Below are 21,373 nucleotides of genomic sequence, written 5' to 3' on the forward strand. Positions count from 1 at the left end.
ATGGCGTGTCTAGTCTCCACTAAGCAATGAAATGGATTAACGTAATCGGGGCTCAAAGCCATATGAGGTTAGTCTACGCTTTGAACCACACAAAAAACAAACGAGAAAAGAAAAACAACAACAGTCTTATAATTATATTTATTATTCCTAAATGATATAAGTACTAAGTATGTAAGTTTTGATGTGTGTTTAAGATTGATTTGGTAAAACTAAATATTAGAGCTATTCTTGCAACGTATATATAACTTAATTCTAAATCAAAGGACAACACAACTTACAACTAGATATACCTAAATCAACGTAAAAACTATGTACATGTAGTACTTGTGAAAAGGTTGTCAAAACTTGTTATTTGTTGAGTACGCGGGTGACTTCTGCTAAGGGCGTGTTGTACGTGCCAGGTTTCACGAGGTTCACTAGCTGTTCGGCTATTTCCTGACCTACTCGCACCTGGGCCTCCTTCGTCGATGCACCTGTGCAAATGAGAATACTTTAAATCACCATCTTTTTAAGTAGCTTAATGTTAGAACTTACAATAATTATTTACCAATAAAGAAAAAAAATGGGTAATTAGGTATTTATCTATACGCCAAAGCGCCTCTTTTCTGTGGAGATTCAAAGAATAGTATAATATCAACATTAGCCAAACAGCAGGTGTCGAATCTGTGACGTGGCTAGGAATGCGATTAATGGTGATTGCAAAGTTCGATATGACCTTGGTTCCATTATCATTACCTACTCTTATTGCCACAAAAAAAACTAGACACTTACATTTTGCATGATTGAAACCTATCAGAAAAACATTCGATCGGAGGGGAGGGGCTATCGTATCAGTTGACAACTATTTGAAAACCACTATACACCATGTACATTCATACATGGTTTTTTCTATTAGATCATAGTGATTAACACTATACATCAATGCAGTTATGTATTAAATAGTGACCATCAATTTGACATACCGACGCTAGTTGTAAACTGAGATACGTAAAACACATACAGGACCGTATTTTTTACATGATATTTAAACGAACAGTTTTTTTAAACAAACCTAAGTGAGGTGTCGCGATGACTGCCTTGTGTTGAATAATTTCAAGGGTCAGGGGGTCTGTTGGTGGCTCCTGTTCGAACACGTCCAGGGCTGCTCCTCCGACCTGGAAAATATTACATATTGCTTAATTTTGACCAGACACATTTCTTTTTATCATGTAAAATAAATAATAAAAATAATAAATTTAACCCATTAATGTCCCACTGCTGGGCAAGGGTCTCCTCCCGTAATGAGGGAGGGGTTAGGCCTTGAGTCCACCACGCTGGCCAAGTGCGGATTGGGGACTTTGCATGCCCACAATAGATTTTAGGCATGCAAGGCCTCCTGAAGATGTATAAGTATTATTATTTTTATTTTATCATGTAGCTTCATGAAATTTGTAGTGTAAATTGGTGAAGTAGCTAAGGCCAAGGCTGAATATGGACATACGACGCGATCACGTTAACTAGGCGCATCTCTGGAATATGAAACCTGGTTTCTTTCCGACGCATTCCCTTAGTTCGGAAGGCAAGTATCACTAAGTTTTAAGTCTTTGTTACCTTTAGGCGCGTTGATGGGTTGACTAGTTTTTTATTGTTTTTAAATTATTTTTAGCCATTATTTTAATATTTTCAACAACGCCAAGCGCCAAGTTAACGTGACTGAATTCTTCTGTTAAATCAATCAAACAATATCAAACAATAACCCACTTATTCATAAAAATATATGAAGTTATGTGAAAGGTTTATAAAGTGTTGTTTCTTTTACTCCTTAGAGAAATAAAGAGAAAACATATTATAGTAGCTTTTTAACTAAAATAGGTTTATAGCGTGTTTATGAATAAGAGGGTAAGAGTTTATTGTAATGCGTAATGATGTTGTTCTTACCTGACCACTCTGTAGTGCGTCGAGTAGGTCACGCTCCTGAATCAGACCTCCGCGTCCAACGTTCACAATCTTGACTCCCTTTTTGCACTGCTTCAGTGTGTTGGCGTTGATGAAATCTGTACAAAATACAATTATTTAGTCTTTCCTTTTAAAGTTACTTATAGAGTAAGTCTGTACCCAATCTGGGTTGTAGATCGCCAGAGATCGCTTGCAGTGGAAAGCTATGCGGGAGGTCTTTGCCCAGCAGTGGGACGATATAGCCGCATAATAATAATATAGTGTAAGTTCCGACCCAATATGTATTAACTACTCCATCAATGTTTGATGCACCAAAAATATGAAGAAATATACAATAAATTCAGGATTATTAGGACTTTTTTACACAGTTCGACTGTCTGCGGCCTTATCTTACTTTAACAGTTTATGGTAAAACAGTCGGATAAAATTACAAAAAGCCAAATGTTCTCTTGTTTTGTTAGAGTTAAGACTTTCGTAAATTGTATTACAAATTAACTGTTTATTAATAAAACTACTGTAATACAATGTCGCTTGCAAACAACTAGATGACATTGATTCTAAGGTTATTGACCTATATTACTTACAAATTGTAACCAAGTCAAAAGACAATACTGATTACAAATAACGTATGCTGTAAACTACGGTAGCCTTTTTCAACACATTTACTAATTTCTGAATAACTTATTTATTTATTAAACATCTTTATAACACAGTTATTTCGTTGATGTCCCATATAACTACCGCAGTTTAACTGTAGGATATGTATCCAATTATAGATTTCAATAGCTGATAGCTAAAAACATTACTACTACATATACATATTATTAGCTTAGTAAGTGTCTTTTAAGTTTCTTCTTAAATTTGCTCAATTTATTTTCTAATGACCTCTGGTAAGCCGTACTTGATTCGGTATACTCACTTGCCAGTTACTATTAGGTATTATAACTATTATATTATAGGAAAGTGTTACTAGGCGCTCAGGAAAAAAACAGATACCTATGACCTTGTATGTGCGTAATTCAGCCTCTTATCTTAAGAACTACTAGTTCACTATCATGACAAAATTAAGATAAGGACACCAAAATATATATTTAGATACAACTAATAGTAGTATATTACTAGCATAGCATTAAGCAGTAGGTATGTTATCATATATCAAAATATTAGAAGTGTTTCAGTAGGCCAAAATAATAAGGCTTAAGGAAAGGCCTAAAAAGAGACCGCGTCAATGCTTTTTAAAAAAGATTACAGATATTTTGTAACACTAACACATGAGCTATGCTAACAAACATTAGAAATTGTTTTAGTAAAAGTAATAAGTACCTACGTACAATTTTGTTCACCAACCTAACATGGAGATATTTTCAACTACGTGATCAAAGTTTTATAACGCTTATATAAAATTTTTAAACATCAGTATGGCAGCACGAATCTATATTAATATTATAAAGAGGGAATGTTTGATTTTTTGTTTGTTTGCATTGAATAGGCTCCGAAACTACTGCACCGATTTAAAAAATGTTTTCACCGTTGGCAAGCTACACTATTTCCGAGTAACATAGGCTACTTTTTATCCCGGAGTTTTCAAGGGAACGGGATTTACACGGGAAGGGTTTCAACGCGGACGAAGTCGCGGGCGGCCTCTAGTACTCAATAAAAAGGCGCCTTAATATCATAAATAGTTCGAATCTACGTTTATCTACAATGTCTAATAGTACTTACTCTTAGTTGATTCAATGAGTGGTGTGTGCAGTGTGATGTAGTCTGCGTGGGGCCAGATCTCGTCCAGCTCCATCTTGGTCGCGTGGAAGGTGGCGCACTGCTCTGCGCTCACGAACGGGTCGAAACCGATGATCTGTTCAAATGCTCATACATTTTAATATCTTAGTTGAGACAAGGCTATCATGTATCTCAATTGAGAATTATTTAAAATCAACTATGCTGTATTGTAATACATAGATTATAGTAATTAACATGGTACCTTAAAGCATGAACTGATTGTACACTTGGTATCAACTGTGATACGCAATAAGAATACACAGCGCCTACGATAATTCAACGACAGCGACACTACGCACACAATTTATTTAATTCCCACCGCAACTTCATTAATTTGCAAATAGTTTCGATTGAATGATTTTTTTCGCGAAAGTATGAAACCAAAAATCGATTAAGACGCGTGATAGTAATGAAACATCGAAATTGTAACAAATATTCCGATTTACAAAATAGGCCTATAGAACAATAAAATAGTATAGTAAATAAATACTGTGTGAATAGTATGATCGACGTGGTCTACCACATAACTGTGCTTAAGTTACCAATAGGTAAATGACAATAATGTATTTTGCTTGCCTCATGCAAGTAAAACACATTAACGACAATACAGGAAAGTAAGAAATCTGAAATTTTAAATATTTAATAACTTATCTAGCCCAGAATCTCACAATTTTAATTTATTTATCTAATAGTTCGCGAAGACTGTATTGTGTGTTGACTAAATTCAGTACAAGATAGAAAGATTTACTTGTTTTATTTTAAGAGGAAAATAACAGGTAAACAAATAGCTAAGGTGCAGTATGAGGATAAAATATAATCATATGTGTTTACACTACACTTATTCTGCAAAGAAATAATAACAAATATTCTAGTCAGAGGCAAATAAGTGGCCAATAAACTGAATTAGTCTTTGGAATCACGATATTGAAACTAAGTTAGTGTAAGTATCTGTAACGCGATTCTCTACATTCACTTCTATAGAGTATCGAGAGTTTTTCATTTAGAATATACTGCAAAAATAGTTCCTACAGCACCCGCAAGAGGCGCAGGTTAGATTTTCATACAACATTTCTCGAAAGCTAGCCAGTTGCGATACTCGATAGTGATACAGAATAGCGTTACATTTATTTATATTACGAGTAATTGTTTCATCAGACAGCTGTTGTTATTTATCTATAAATATTCATCATTTCATTACTATCTTATCACTATTTTTGCACGGTCAAAAGGTGAAGCGACAAGTTCAACAAATATTTACTAAAGCGAGTGACATTACGACAGTCCGTCAGGTGTCTCGTCACTATTATCTCATGATGAATGAATGTGGGTCAGTCTTTGTTCAGCCATTCCGTGGTCACTGTCATGCAATACACCACAACAATTACGTTAATACACAAGTTTGTCGCAAAACATCAGGAATAATTGTTAATCAACTCTTAGATCTAGAAAAAAAAAAGTGATAGTTTGATGATATATTATAAACTTGATTCAGTGTTGAAATACGTCCCTGCCTATTCTTTCATCTGATAATCCTCTTAGTTTTTATTATTTATCTTTCCGTTTTACAGGATTTACCTACTCATCAGTATTTTAACCTTCCGGCGTCGCAGTTAATTTCCTATGTTATGTTGTGCTGTCAAAGTGACATTATTTACTATAAAAATGCCAATTTGACGGCTAAACACGCCACAAGAATGTACTCGATCCTTTGATAAATTAAAATACACAGCAAGTATTCGAAGACACCAGCAATAGCGCAAACCACATATTTGTTTATTTTAACTCACCTTCATGCCAAAGGCGTTCATTCGAATAGCGACTTCCCTGCCTACACGTCCAAGCCCGAGAATAGCCAGAGTCTTGCCATTAACTTCTGTTCCAGTGAAGTTAGCGCGTTCCCATTTGCCAGCCTTCATCGACGCCGCAGCCGGCACCACGTGCCTTGAGAGCGACAGGATCAGGTTGCAGGTCAGCTCACACGCACTCAAAGCATTCGCGCCGGGAGCACTGAAAACATCACCCAAATTAATGAAATGGAACCACGCAAATTGTTCGTACTATAACTGACATTGAAAACAATTTCGCTTATCAATTGGCTTTATTACATCCTATTTAAGGTGTATTTATGATATTGTTTTGTCTTACTTGATGACTCCTACTCCTCGTTCTCCGGCTGTCTTGACGTCGATGTTGTCGACTCCCGCGCCCGCGCGGCCGACTACCTTCAGGTTCGCACCAGCCTCTAATACGGCTTTGTTGACTTGAGAGGCGGATCTTACGACTAAAGCATCGTATTTCTAGAACAAAAAGGTTTAGGTAAATATTCTGCACTAGCTGACCCGCGCAACTTCGCTTGCGTCACATTCTTATGTGTAAAATTTTGACCCGTTTTTGTAACATTTTTCACTGGTACTCTGCTCCTATTGGTCGTAGCGTGATGATAAAGCCTTCCTCGATAAGTGGACTATCCAACACTGAAAGAAATTTTTCAGATCAACGCGTTCAAACAAACAAACAAACAATCAAACAAACAAACAAACTCTTCAGCTTTATAATATTAGTATAGATTAGTATAGATTCAAGCATTGGCCTAGGTATTAATTTTATTGATATAATTAAGATAAATCAGAAAGGCTGAGGTAAACCTGTGTAACAAGAAGTAACGAGTCTGATCAGTGTGCCTGCTTATTTACGAGATTAGACTTTGAAGTGATGTATGTGTAAGGAAAAAACCTTATGTAGGTATTATTTTCTTCAATATTGTAGAAATCGTGAGTAGGTAACATTAGAAGGACAAATTATAGAGAGTATAAGTTTTCCGTCTTTCCACAGTATCATTTTAAGCTCGTCATTACTTTCTATTTATGCGTTATTATTTCTTTGTAGAACCCTTCTCCTCGAACGCCTCCACCGAACAGGTCCAAAACAACGCTTAGACGAAATATAAATCGCGGATATATTCCACGTTTTCCGAAGCTTTCCAAGTTACTTAAAATATACATTGCTAAAGTCCCATGTGAATTAGATTTTGTTTATGTGGGTAGGTGAATTTAATTAACCAAAGCAAGGTAACAATTGACCATCCGGCGTTCCGTATTTTTAGCTTTGCTATACTACCTTATATACATTTCTAATAGTTTTCGTTGGAAACAACATGTGATGTTTTTATTATCAAAGTATAAGGCCAAGGTCACTTTCTGAGTGGATATTTGTTCAGCCTGATAACTGAGTATCATGTCCCCAGCGCAAGTTGTAATCAAAGGGCGTTAACCCGCTGTCACGATCTCTGTACGATAACGATGTAATGTATCGTGTCTTTATAAGAATTAAAAATATTGAAAAAAGTAAATGAAGACCACAATTCCGGGATTAAGTATGATACAGACTAAAAATCTAGAGAATGTCTGACGAGAAAATTTTAAAATAATGTGGGTACCTTGAAATATAAATGTGTGGTTAATGTAGAATAAATGGTGTGAGAACCCCAAATAAAATGATTCTTTTGGGGGGTAGTTTCACAGCGAAAGAGCACCGCGTGGTCTTACTATAGTTATACAAAATATAATTTATAAAAAGAAGTTAAAAATAAAAATCGCGTAAAAAATGCAGAATAGAAAGTAATCTTACCGGGACTTCTTTAAGTAGATCATCTTTGGAGATCTTTGCGATGTTGGTGGAGCTGATGCCGTGTGCTTTGAGGATCTCGCTGCAGTTTGCGCCCACTCCATCCACGATCAGCACTGACTTGATATCCAGAACCATCTTAACCCTACACAAAAAGTTTAATAATCAGGCTGCCATTACAATATTTATGTATGTAGGTAGGTGGACATTCATCCCAATGCACGCTACATGAATATTTCACGAACCTAAAAAAGGTAACGAACCGGTTTGAAATTCGCCAATAAGTAAACACTCGCTTCGCAAGTTTTGATGCTGGTATTAACGCTAAGTAGTTACGGTCACATTGTGTTCAAATAAGTCCAGACATAAAATTAATAGAAGGAAAAAATATCGTAATTATATGTAGGTATTCGCAAACTATTGATTAATATTAATCAATTAAAGAAGTAGTAGTCAACGAAATCCATGATTAACTTGGATTTATTTAGTAGGACGAATAATTTAAAGACAGATTGTTAATTGTAAAGTAAATGTGGGTTAATTGGGTTAAATGATGAATAACTCACGGTGTTGTGTGTCTGTTTGTATCGTGAAGCGGCTGGACAAGTACTGAACAGTGCCGGTTGAGTTGCGCAGGCACACGATCTGTTCGTGAATGAACGACGCGAACCTTTTTATCTTCGTAAGCGTCCAATGAACGAACATGGAACTCTCGCACGGCACTGATATTATGTTTGCACTCGTCACACGCTACTAATCAGCGGTGGCAACACTAAAATCGCACACGATCTCACGCAATTGTTATGACTATTTATACATGAGATTAGACTAATAGTTAGGACGATAATTTACTACACAAATGATTACCGCTATTTCAAATTAACTAATCGGTTTACAAACCTAGAGTTCTTTAACTACTATTTGCTATTAATATGAATTTGACTAGTTATAATAATATGATCAATATTTAATCAAGTGTGAAGAGATCAACGATAAAAAAATATAAGAGTATCAGATAAACAATGTTGTCCAAATGTCACACAAGGTCGTCATTGCGTCGTGTTATGCCATTGTTCAAGTAAACATGTTTCGGCTGGTTGTTATACACAAATTATTTCATGATACGCTGTTGATTTGTAGTCAAAATATGTACACAAATATAATATCGCATATGGTTTGCAACAGCCACCATCTTTTAATCTGATTTGCGGATTTAGTTTAAGATTTACTAACCAAATCAATTTACTAGGTGAGGTCCGAGGTTTTTAACTGTCTGATCGAATATCTTAATAATTCCCCGCTTCCTAATGGTAGGGAAATGTATAGAAAAGGAAATAAATTAGACACTCGCGAAAAATATGCTTAAAATTTCAGAGCGTTCCTATTGGTTAATTGTGAAATAAATGAAACGTTATATGCTTAACGATTTATATTGTGCATGAAATAATACTATCATATTAACCAAATTAAAACTGTACTTTTGCCGTTGAGGAGTTTTCTAGTTTGGAACTAGCTCACAATCGATTATAGACTATGGTTATCGTAAGAATGCAATGTCTTCGGAACTTAACTATCGTGCAAAGTTTCAAGTCAGTAGGGAGATGGGTAATGCATTTAATTTAGCTCAAACAAACTAACATACACTGCAAGTTTAATAAAGGCTATGAATAATTACATTCATTTTTTATAGCTTTCTGGCATAAAACCAACCTGAAAACTTTAGTTGATTCTTTTGGGTTTCGTTTGAGGAATAAAAACTGAGTCCTGAATGTCTTTATGCATATAAAATGTAGTACCTACTTTATAATCGGAGTGCTCACTAGTTCATCGTACGGAAAACTCCTGAATATGTGTCTGTATATAAAATACTGCACCTTTATAGATCCTGTGGAAGTTATTGGAGAAAATTAGATAGTAATAGGTAGGTAAATAATATTTAATTTTATTGTTTCTAAAAGATAAAAAAGCGTACTGATTGTACTTATTATCAAAAACAGGGCATATATGAACCCCTTTTGTAATAATAATTGTAGTAAATTTTAGGTTTCTTCCACAATAAATCGCGGTTCTGTTTGTACCTTCAAAAACAACATAATCTGCGGCGCCATACTGTTTTTACTTTTTGCTCGTCATTATTAAGCAAATGTTTTACTTCTGTGGTTTTTGTCACTTTTCTTAGTATAGAAAAGAATATGATCATTAAGAATTTAGGGGAGAAAATGTTTCTTCAAAAAACGTTATTGCGTATGCACCGAATATTTATAATTTATTTTCTACTAATTTGGAACAAATAGCCTAATTTTGACTAGCGAGTTAATAACTTCGCAGATTTTTCACAAGTTCTGCTGCCTTATCGATGAAAAAGCGAAAAGGAGGCTAGATAAGGTTTATTTAGCTATTGCCTTCTACATTTACAGCAACGTTTTTGTGAAACGAAGCTTGTAAAATATTATAACCTCTCTTGAAATCTGTAACTTAATGTATAAAAAAATCTTACAAATGCGACCCCATGATGAGATGAAAATAAAAGTACATTTTACCTTACGGTTTGAAAAAAATACCCCTTTCTTTTCAAGTGTACAATGAAGAATCTTCTAGATTTTCATAAACTACTTCAGCTGTAGCTTACTTCAGCAGCTTCAGTAAGTAGATTCATAAATTAACAGCGGAAAGGCAGAGCACGTTTAACTTTGTTATTATAAGTAAGGTTTGATTAGGGATCTGCCTGACAGATCAAATATAATTTAACCGACTCCATAAAAATATTGCTTTCACCATATTTTTTCGGACCAAAGCTGCAGAGGGGAGACATACAACAAAAGTACTATGCAATTATGAAAATACTTACAAGTCCAGCAGACAATAAAAATAATGATTGGCAATTGACGTAACAAGTGATTCCTCATGATAAGGTCATACGTTTCCATTTAACCCACAATGTATTTGTCCGTCGCCGATAACGAGACGATAATAACTGTATTATTCAATTGATTCGTCTTCTCTTCGCACTTTCGATGTATCATGACACCAGTTACGTTATCAACGTATGTACAATCATTATATCATACGGATAAATATGTAAAGGAAAATTTTGGTCAGATATTTATCTACACCGGAATATCATAAAGAGGTAATATTGTTCGTGGGGCCGTAATCAATATAATCGAATCCATACTAAAAATACTTATATGATTAAGTTAAGTTTCGATAAAATACAACCCAATTTTTTAAAGGCAATCAATCGCTTTTTTAACCTAAGATTACATGATTTTTTTAAAGTCGATCTCTGAGCCAATGTCTTACCAAACTAACCTGTGCCTATCTTTTGTGTAGAAGTATTTCTCGATTTTTTTATCATAGGCCAGCTAATATAAAGCTGCATAGGGCCTATAAACTAAGATTAATTAAATACTGTGTATAAGGGAAACCCAGAAGTCTTTGACATTTTATAGGTCTTAGGATCCAACCCCCATAGATCAATAGATACTCCAGGATCCTTATATTATACAAACTTAAAGTACAACAATAGCTCAAAAGAAAAGATAGTTTTCCGAATCTTTATGTCGGTCAAAATATTTCAGCATTAATATAAATATGAATAAGTAAATAAAAACATTTCACGCTCTGTTTCATAACGCAATATACATAAGTAAGTCGGTTACTGGCATGATGAAATAATTAGTTAATAAACATTAAGAACAATGTACGTCAGAACATACGAGTATAAATAAAACAACACGTATCCAAACGTTATAAATCTTAATTATTAATTTTATTATCACACTTACGAAAGATACAAAACATATCACGATGGCACTAGAAGTCAGTGCTTCAGCAGACGACACGTGGAGTCATATCGAAGTTATATACGGCAATTATATTATACTTCATACAATTTATCAATATTAATAATAAATAAACGAAACATGAGTATGATTGCAAAATCTATACAATTTAGAATATTTTTCATATAGAATGCATAGATGATAGATATTACAATATGTATAACTACATCTATAAAATTGGTTCAGAGACATTTAATGTCACTTGAACTAGCGATTGCCAAAAATATATTACATTTACTCAATTTCAGACAGAAGACCCAAGATGATACAAATCTCAAGGGTTTTGTTAAATTCCGGGACAAATCGACAGTGTCTTAGAAGTTAGACGTATTTTTTATAATAAATGAGAAATAATTATTTTATTGAGTGATATTGATTTGGTTTGTATTGATTTTATCGGTGATTTCATTAAACTCGAAATCCCGGACTTACTCGTAACAATATCTACCACTAATATGTACATAACACTTGTAAAATAAAAAGAAAAGTACTAAATAGAGAGTACCAAACGGCACATTCCTAGAAGTGAAAAATATTAGAGACTTATTCTAATTATAGACACATTATAACTAATAATAGAAAAACACTGAAATAGGTAGATAGTACATGGACAAAGTTACTAATATCTAATTAGTTTCTGGAGTAAATTGACTAAGATTAATGACATATCGTAAATGCTGTACTTATTGAGATTTTATATTTACTCTTAAAAAATATCGCGAATTTTTAAATAAATGTCATAGAGGGCTTAAATTGAATAAATTCGATGTGAGATGATACATTAATGCGACGTCGAGTGGTAACTAAATGGGCTGATCGGTGAACTCGCATAAGTATCAGCATCATGTCATTATGTGTTTAACCAGAGAGTAGTGAGTAGTCAGGGGGGTTATTTGGGATTGTAGACGCCTCGCGCGGGTCTGGCGGGCCGGCCGCCGATGCCGCCCGCGGCGCGCCGCTTGGCGATGAGCGCGTCCAGGCCGCGCAGTGGCGGCGCCGGCGTCGTCTCGGCAGGCTGTGCCTCCGTCTCATCTTCAACTTTCTCGGCGCTTGTGCTCTCTTCGGTTGTCTCCGTCGACTTCTTGGGTGCTTCTGTTGTTGCCTGTAATAAGACAAAAAATGCCCAGTCGTATCGTATCGCGACAGTTATAAATATTTTTATATTTAATTCTCTATATTCTTGGATGCATTACCTCAGTGGAAACTAGCTTTCTCTTCAGAAGTGGGTTTGAACGGCGAGCAGGTGGTGTGACGGACGCTCGTGGTTTAGGTGAAGGAGAGATCTGGAGCCTGTTGCGTACCCTGAGGCCACTGCGAGAAGCTTCAGGCGCAGGTGTGGGCGATGATGCCTGGAATGATTGCCATCGTTATACCGACCACTTGATGTTTTTAGGTAGTTTCCTATAATATGCACGATTAAGCAACATATTTCACGTTGTTCAACATAAAACTGGACTAATTTGGTGAATTACCTCGGCATCAGCATCGGTGGCAGGTGAGTCAGGCGCTGATGTCTCAGCGGGGGCTTCAGACGCGGCCTCGGGGGCAGTGCTGACGCCTCTCAGGCGAGGGTTAGGTCTCAAGTTCAGCCTGGGTCCAGGCCGCAGGGAAGCGGGTCTCAGACCAGGCCGACCACGGCTATAACAGAAATAGTGTTACAACACCCTTTCGACATATACTAGCGGTGACCGATTTTAGAAATTACGTATTGATTATGATCACATTATCATATTTAATGTCATTAACAAATCATCAAATTATATTCTTGCAAGTCATGGAGCTGGATTACCATAAAATGACGACGAATACAAATCCAAATTTTTGTTTATATTAAACTGGTGATGTAACTATTAACATTTATTATTATATCTATAACCATCCTTTAGAGTCCTTTGGATGCCTTTCACTTCGCTCATATTTTTATATCTAAACCATGTAAGCGTACGGCAATCTTAGTTGCAAGCCCTGAGGCAGCATTCGGCAAAAGTATTATTAGCCTTCCGTTCCTAGCATAAGCTGTAGTTACCCAATAGTTCTGGACGGGGCGGGAGTAGTCTCAGCTGCTTCACCGGAATTTGCTGGTGACGTGCTATCCTCGGGAGATGCGGCCGCGGTCGCTGCAGCAGTGGTCGACGAAGGACCTCTTCTCAGACCAGGGCGAAGCCTAGGCCTGACGTCAACACACTTTGTTAGTAAGTGCTTTATAAATTACATAAATAAAGTGCTTCGTGTGTTAGGTTATCAGTTAAACGCCGTAAGCAATATATGTATATGCTTCAATGTAAGCGGTATCTTGCTGGCTGGAAATATGCATTGACCCTAGAAAAGTTAAATAATACGAGCGGGTTGCTTATATCATTTCTGCAATTTTACCATAATGATAATTAAGCTGAGTTAGTTGCAAAGTCATCGGGAATGTGACCTAATCTTCTGACTAGGCTTGGTACCCAAAAATTCGATAGCGGTTGAAATTGTAGCGATGTGACTAACCTGGGAGCGGGGGCTTCACTCGCTGGCGCGGGAGCGCTGCCGTCTTCCGAAGGTGCAGGTGCTGAGGTGGTGGAGGCAGGGCGAGTGCGGCCCGCGAACAGACCACGACGACCGAACGCCTGCAACAATACACATTCAATCGTAAGAAGCACAAATTAAAGGTCGTATTTATTAAGAGCACTGGATGTTGTACTTTTTACACGCTTAGGTTCTTTTAAAGTAAATAGTTATTGCCCTAGTAATTTTTTACTGGTTTAGAATTTCGGTTGGTCTTAACGCTTTTAAATTATCGTTTTGTAACCTAAATCTGTTGTTGTAACCTTTTTATGACGTTATGTGTATATTTTTGGGTATGCCTCTCTTAAAAATACTGCAAACGATCATAAAACAAAAATGAGCTAAATGATTGAATAGTAGGTATTCTCAAACCTACTATAACGTGCAATATTAAGACCGCTTTATAACCGAACGTTTTCTGTCACGAAACGTATTATTATATGCACACCAAGTTTATTATCAATTTAAATATTTCGTAACATTAAGACCTTAATTGCTTATCTAGTAATTATTCGCAATGCAAAGCAGTCGCTTAATAGCTTACGCAGTAAAGGGTCAATGAATATGGATGCAGACCTTAGGTTGTGTGGCTGGTTTCTCAGCGGGAGCTGCGGGAGTTACGCTCTCGGCGGGTGTTCCACTTGTAGCTGCCGTCGTCCTGCGACCACCGGGAGAAGGCTTGCTGAAGCGACCTGGTCAACAAATAATAGTTCAATGCATACGGATTTAGTGTTAAGGTCCGTTTCACATGCGTGTGCTTTCTCAACTATTAATGGAACAGGAAGGGTTATAATGGGACGGTTGGATTATTGGTGAATTAGGAGTGCACTCGTGTTATATTGTACCTTAATCTTTTCTAAAACCACGATATTATAACAGCTGTATTACAGACAAAGGTAAGTACGAACGGCGACAGTATCGAATACCTGAGATATCGCAATGTCGGTCAACACTAGGCGTATTTATCAATATTAGCAACTCATGGCCAACCAGCTCTACCTGTTAGAATTCCAAACGAAATTACGTAGGAAATCTAAGAGTTGCCAATGTCTCATAAATTGTGCTTATAACTTAGGTCATGTTACGTGTGCAGGTGCATTTAGATCTACATACTAATTAAAGTTCGCCCCGACCTCAGCTATTAACATTGATTTCAATTTGACCGAATGCAGCGTTGTGTATTTAAAAGTGTTAGCGTACGTGCAGTTATTCAGTTACGGCTGCGAAGTGCTAAGTAGTTTTAAGTAGATGTTGAAGATAATCCTCCTTTTCATTGCGAAAGTAACAGTAATAAGAAACAATTATGATTTTCTTAGCACGCGTCAACAAGATATGTAGTGTTTCAATTAATACACTTTTCCTAACGCTATTAGCTTACTACTTTTCTCGTTTATAGTTTAACTAGTGTGTTGTAAACGTTGCGACCTGTATATTGCGCTTGAATATGCTCGTGTAATGGTCGAGTAATTAAAGTATTTTTTCATACTATTTTTAATGCGATGGTGATGTAGCGATTAGGTTGCGATCGTTTCTTGTTATTTTGTGATTTTGCCCTCCAAAGTAACCTAATAATTTTACAAGATTTTGGTAATTTAAAGTTTGTTTTCCGTATTTCTACATATTCAATTCTAGTAATCCAGTTAAAGTATCTTAAAAAGTCCAAAGACATGTCGCATTTAGTATAGCCGGCAACTGAAATGGACCAATGATTTGCCTATTAATAATGCCAGTCCATAAATTTATTATAGTCTAATACTTCATTCGGTCTTCCCGTATTAACTGATACTGTGTAAATTGTGGAAGTGCAAAAAAACATCTTTTTGGCACGTTGACTGGTCACTACACTATTGGATTTTTTCACAATAGGTAGTCTTCTCTCATATTCCGCAACATTGTGCGACAAAGCGTTAATCTAGCAGCCAAGTCCTTTGGCATTAAAATTTGAACCCTTTCATAGCAGTGATAGGGATAGAATTCGTGACTTTTTAAAATTAAGTGTGCAATTTTTAAGTTAAGGGCACCTAAACTTACATTAAAATTAAAATTGCAGTCGCAATTTTCTTACAGTCGGGCATATTCGGACCAACTGTACAAAACAAGTTATTCAATATGACAGACTTTGTGTATAGATATTACAGCGTAATCGACTTGATTTTAAAATACATCGTAATATCATTTAATATTTTCAATTTTTGAAGCAGCCACGTTGCTTCTACTGCTTGAATGACTTCAGCAAATTTTATAACAATATATATTATTATATCTAGCTAGTGATAACATCACCTGTTTGTACAATGAGGTGTTTTTATGCCCTCTATGTTTATCAGTCAAGTGTACGAGATTACGAGTAATTACTTGGATAACGTTTATTTTATCTTTCATATAATATCAACTTAGTTTTGGCCACAGTTTTGCCAGAATTTATAAAATACCACTATTTTTATAACAATAATTGCTTATTATGATCTATTTCGTCGAAACTATAGTATGAACAAGAATTTTGGATGAACTAAAATTCACCATCTCGTATTATCGTAGATATGTTACTCGAATAAAAACTTTTAAAATATACAAACAAACGGACAAATTTTTAATTTTGTTTGTTATAAAGAAGTATTAACGGAAAAAACTAGAACAGTGTTCATGTCTTTGTACTGATAATGATATTTATTTTGTTGTCAACTGAACATGAATCTAAGATCTAATCATAATAAAATTAATTTCCTAACATGAAGGTCTTACCTTCGCAAATAATAAAGTAAGCAGCAACAATAATAATAAGCACTGTAGTAAGTACTTCAATTACAGTAACTAATACTTGAGACGATTCTCCGACGTCAATTACTATACTAAATTATGACGTCACTGTGTAAATCTACTTAGAATTCAAAAATATACATTTAAGTGAGCATTATACCGTTGTTTAAGTGAGTTTTAAAGAACATTCTTCATACTTGAATCAGCTTCTAATAATTTTATGTTGTTACTCAAAATGTATGTATCACTAAAATTACTTTAAAATGCACGTTATGTTGTTGTTCTTTAGCGGGTTTTTGTTATGTAATTAAGTGTTCTTAATTGTCGTTCTAAGAAGTGAATTGCTCTTGATGTAAATTAATCGGTGTGTTACTTAACAAAAAATGTGAGGTTCATTAAAACTGTAGAAAACCGCTTTTATGTTGATGTTTGTCTGTAATTAGATTTCGTTCCTAATACTATTACTATTTTTACGTATTCACCTAAAAATATAACAACTTTTTAGTTTAGGATCAAAATTTTGTCGTCGAACTAGTTAACCGCAAACCTGTCGTTAGGGTAAGAGTAGGTAGGTAGGTAGAGTAGGTATCTAAAAGCGTGTTAAATGAGGGAAAGGAGAAGGATTGAGTACAGAAAACAGGGACACAGAATACAAATTTAAAAAGGTCTAAAACTTGTGGTATTACATGTTTCTATTTATATCAAGAATTTATTCATAATACCAGCAGTTTCAAGGCCTTTTAACATTTTCAGTGAACATAACACTCGCGTAAAAAGTACATTCGCTATGAAAACAATCGCCAAGCAACAAATGATAATGAAAACAACTTTCGCACTGTGACGGCCACTGCATAAAGATTGTAAGTACAGATTGTTACCAACATCATTGTTTATTATGGCGCATGGCTTCTGAATGTCCACCACAGATTGTAAATCACATAATACTAATTATACTACAGTGCAGTGTAGTGCAAATAAATGCATCGCTCCATTCTTTACTAAACGTTCTGTCAAATCTTAACGTTAAATCACTTTTAACAATGAATACAAAAGATTTCTAATAAGGCGCATTTTAGTTATCAATTATTTTACAAACGTAGCGCCTGACAAAATCTTCAGAATATATGTTGACTTTAAACGATCACGTTAAGACTCATATTAGTATTCTAGTGCATCTAGATGGCACTTTCCACGTACTCGATTGTATTTAATAATCTGATAGTGTCTGAATGTTCCTAGCTTTCTGCATATTTTATATGCAAATACCAATACAGAATATGACGATGTATTAATATATCAGCATATAGGTTGTTACTAAGTATAAAATGTAGCCGTATTATTAATAGGTACAAGCATACTAACACTGATCTACACATAAATACACATAAATTAAATGAAACGATGCACATATTTAACACATAACTGCAAAGAACACATCGGATGAAATAAATTAACTAGTTTCAATTATGTACAACTCGTCGTGGACTTTCGCCAATCGCGCTGAGAATCTCGAACTGGATTTATTAATGTAGTTCATGGTGAAGCGGTTAGTGGTTACGGCACAAGAACACTGGCCACTTTTTGTAGTTATATCGATTTGCCTGCAGGAGGTTACAACAGTTACGTTACGATTGTCAACAAAAAGTAGCCAAAGTGTGTTGGCTGTTATGTTCATATTTAAAACATTGTTTACCTCGCGTTCTAGTGGATGTTTCCTGTGGTGCTTCGGTGGCGGCGCTGGTAGTGGTCACTCGTGAGCGGGCTCCGGCGCGACCCTTGAACCGCGAGGGGCGGGTCGGTGCCGCGCTCGTGGTGGTCGTGGGTGCAGGCGTAGTAGTGGTGGTGGTGGTGGTGGTTGTGGTCGTCGTAGTCGTCGTGGTCGGTGTGGTCGCTTCCTCGGTAGTGCTCAAAGCCTCGGTTGTCCACGACTCCTCATCAGAAACAGTTGTGGTACCATCGAAGTTGATCTCATTGGTTGGGTTGATGTCGTTGTTCAGGTTCTCTCCGGCTAAATAGGCGTACAGATCCAGAGCTACCTTCTCCATCGCGGTCATTGTAGTGTATTCGGTTGTGTCTTGGTCGTAAGGAGTGGTTTGTTTGTAGTCAGAAGGCAATTTGGAATCGTCCTCGATCTCCTGGAATCTGATGCCTGACGACAAGCTATGGCCCTCCCTGGCAGATTCTTTGGTATCAGAATATTCTTTGACGTCTGGGGTAGTTTCAGGTACTTCTTCAGTGGTTGTTCGGCTTTCAGACGAGTATCTAGTAGGGGGCTCTTTGTATTGGGACGGAATATCTCCAGAATGAGTCTTGAAGCTGTCCAAGTCCACTAACTCTGAGCTAGGGCGCCTGGAAGAAAAGGGTAATTAAAATCCGTTTTTTTAGATTTACGTATAAAGCGTGTACGTTCTGCTGCAAGTAAGTTACCTGATGTGCGCACGTGTCCTGCTTCTTGTCTGACCGATAGACTCGTCAGCGACGCTGTCGCTCTGCGAGCGTCCGCGTTGTCTTATCGTTTCGGATGATACTTCGGGTACGTAAGTAGTTGAGCTTGATGCAGCCAAGTTACGACCACGAGGGGGGAATCGAGTGCTTGATGGTAACCTGACGCTTTAAACAAAGTAAAGTTTTATCATTAGAATAAAAATTGTTTGTATTTATGATCATATGTACGTATATCTATATTTATACTAATTATGATTCCATGAATCAGTTATAAATTTTACCTGATATCTTCCTCTTCTTCCTCCTCAACAGGCGCGGGGGCGACGTTGCGGCTACGTCCACGTCCTCTGGTTGGCGTTGGTACAACTTCGTTCTGAATTTCGGGTGTGGCAGCTGTTGTAGATGCAGATCGGTCGATGCTACTGTACTTGTTCTTCTTTTTGCCTTCAACACCGATGTGGTTATCACTTTCGGTTTTCTGTGGTCCGTCGTGTGAATTGTGAGTTTGCGTGGCTGCTGTGGAAGCAGGCTTCTCTTTGGCTTTACCGTCTTTCTTCTCTTCTGCATCTTCGTCGTAGTAGTAGTAAATGTATTCGTATTCGTAATCCTGACCATTAGGGCCCTTCTTAATTTGAATTCTGGATTGAGGTTTTTGCTCAGATCCAGCTGTTTCCAAATTTACGTTACTCGACAAAAGACCGCTGTTGATGTCATCGATTGTGTCAAAATTAATAGGAATATAATCATATGCCTGGGGAGTGGTCGGTGGAGCCGTAGTCAACACAGGCTTTTGTGTAGTCGTACCGGAAGTTTGAGTAAGTTTTCCCGACTCAGACATAGCTTCTAGTGCCACAGCCATCCTGGGGTTTGTTTCAACATCTTTAACAATCTCTTTTATTTTAATATCCTCAAGTTTTGAAACGGGAACATCAACTTCGATTGATTCCGAAGCCTTGCTCTTCAGGCCCTTTTTAAACAATGCTTTTTTGTCCTCCTCAATAGCCACGATTCCTTCGGTGGCGTGTTTAGTTTTACCACTATGAAGCTTCTTGATAATTTTTTCACCGTCATCTTCTTTGAAATTACGATGATTTGGGTGTTTGACTGGAATTTTATGTGATGTCTCGAAGTTTCTCAGCGGTGTTTGATAGCCTGAGCTGACGAGGACATACTCCTCACCCGGCCGCGGTTCCGTGATAATATCTACTTCGGCGTACGCCGAGCAGAAGGTGCTCACTAATAAACATCTGTAACAAAGGAAATGAAATTGTAAGATGTTTATCAACACGACAACTTACGAAAGTTGGTTATGTTACAGCACTAGGAGTCAGTGCTCCGTGAGTCAGCAAGATGACATCTGGCAGTCGCGCCTACGAGCCAAAAGCTTACGACCCTGCGCAATGAACTCTGAGTCACTAAATAATTTCACCACCGCATTCCCGAGCAGGGTATTGTTTATCTACCAACACGTTACTCTTATATAAACATGTACCTATAAACTTTACTACTCGAACAAGCGTAAGTACTAGGACAACTTACAGTTCATACGCCTACTAACTTTTTTCATAATTTAAATTGATTGATTTCGTAACATGTATCGATTTGCATAGCTATTGGTTTCTGGCTCAGTTGCACGATGGGGGAGCAAAGAAGTCGTGTGAGAATCTAGATGACTACAAAACAGGCATTGTCGAACGTTGCGATATTGCAAACATGATGTGGTCGTGAGAAATGGCAACGAAAATCGGAGCGTGGGTGTATTACGCATACCGATTCCGCGCAAGTGCAAGTCAATCGATGAGGTAACTCCACATGACGTTGACGATCACTTTCGCCTGAGGATTGACTCTCACGCGGGCGCGTTTACGCCGCCGGCGACGGGCCCGCGGGCGTGACGCTGCGTGCACGTGCAACTTCATTACAATACATTCCTGTCTATATGGTACTTTATAAATGATCTGCCTATCATTAAATTTGACGATGTAAAAGCCTCATCATTTAAGAAAGTACCTCATGTTTGTTCGACGATACATGGATTGTGTGATTAATGTTTTACGATCGTAGACAAGATTAGAATTTCCTAAGTGAGTTACTCGGATTTATTTACAGCCAAACAGTTTGCACATTAACAGTATGGTCGCTTTCAGAACAGTTAAACATAATTTAGTTCTTATAAAAAGTGCAATGAATCATATCACGGTTATATTTATCGAGTCGCAAATCCAATTATCTGTGTCGGAAGTGTTCGAGCTTCCGTACAATTTCTTGTGAGCCTCGGCGATACACGGAACTGATCGAGGGATAACAGCGAATGGCTTTGTTGGTATTAAGTCCATCCGAGTGCAGTGTGTGGTGCTCAGTGGCTCGGTGTCCGGGGGCCGGTAGCCCACCTTCATTTCGCTGTGTGTGAGGAAGTGTATCAGGGCACGCACATGAATGCG

The 21,373-nt window shown here is 36.9% G+C and overlaps 2 protein-coding genes across 6 annotated transcripts in view; both read right to left on the reverse strand.

The window, feature by feature from the left end:
* Positions 1-123: 123 nt before the first annotated feature.
* On the reverse strand, positions 124-8,059 carry LOC142986696 (D-3-phosphoglycerate dehydrogenase). Its single transcript, XM_076135296.1, has 8 exons — positions 7,905-8,059; positions 7,342-7,483; positions 5,860-6,011; positions 5,502-5,721; positions 3,658-3,790; positions 1,918-2,033; positions 1,052-1,154; positions 124-473 (listed from the first exon to the last, which is right to left on the reverse strand). The coding sequence occupies exons 2-8, from the start codon at positions 7,474-7,476 to the stop codon at positions 349-351; spliced, it is 984 nt and encodes a 327-aa protein (XP_075991411.1). The 5' UTR covers positions 7,477-7,483; positions 7,905-8,059; the 3' UTR covers positions 124-348.
* Positions 8,060-11,080: 3,021 nt separating this feature from the next.
* Positions 11,081-21,373, reverse strand: part of LOC142986695 (uncharacterized) — a 28,664-nt gene continuing 18,371 nt past the window's right edge. For 4 of the 5 annotated variants that reach the window (XM_076135292.1, XM_076135291.1, XM_076135294.1 and 1 more), the window contains exons 3-11: positions 19,214-20,179; positions 18,915-19,097; positions 18,181-18,836; positions 14,307-14,422; positions 13,674-13,792; positions 13,210-13,353; positions 12,656-12,821; positions 12,377-12,532; positions 11,081-12,285 (exon numbers count right to left, since the gene is read on the reverse strand). In XM_076135292.1, the coding sequence (XP_075991407.1) occupies positions 12,073-12,285; positions 12,377-12,532; positions 12,656-12,821; positions 13,210-13,353; positions 13,674-13,792; positions 14,307-14,422; positions 18,181-18,836; positions 18,915-19,097; positions 19,214-20,179 (2,719 nt within the window). In that variant the 3' untranslated portion in view covers positions 11,081-12,072. The remainder of the gene's footprint in view (positions 12,286-12,376; positions 12,533-12,655; positions 12,822-13,209; positions 13,354-13,673; positions 13,793-14,306; positions 14,423-18,180; positions 18,837-18,914; positions 19,098-19,213; positions 20,180-21,373) is intronic. The other variant, XM_076135293.1, reaches the window with a different exon arrangement.

This window comes from Anticarsia gemmatalis, chromosome Z (genome assembly GCF_050436995.1).
Source record: "Anticarsia gemmatalis isolate Benzon Research Colony breed Stoneville strain chromosome Z, ilAntGemm2 primary, whole genome shotgun sequence".
In the NCBI taxonomy this organism is placed as follows: Eukaryota; Metazoa; Arthropoda; class Insecta; order Lepidoptera; family Erebidae; genus Anticarsia; species Anticarsia gemmatalis.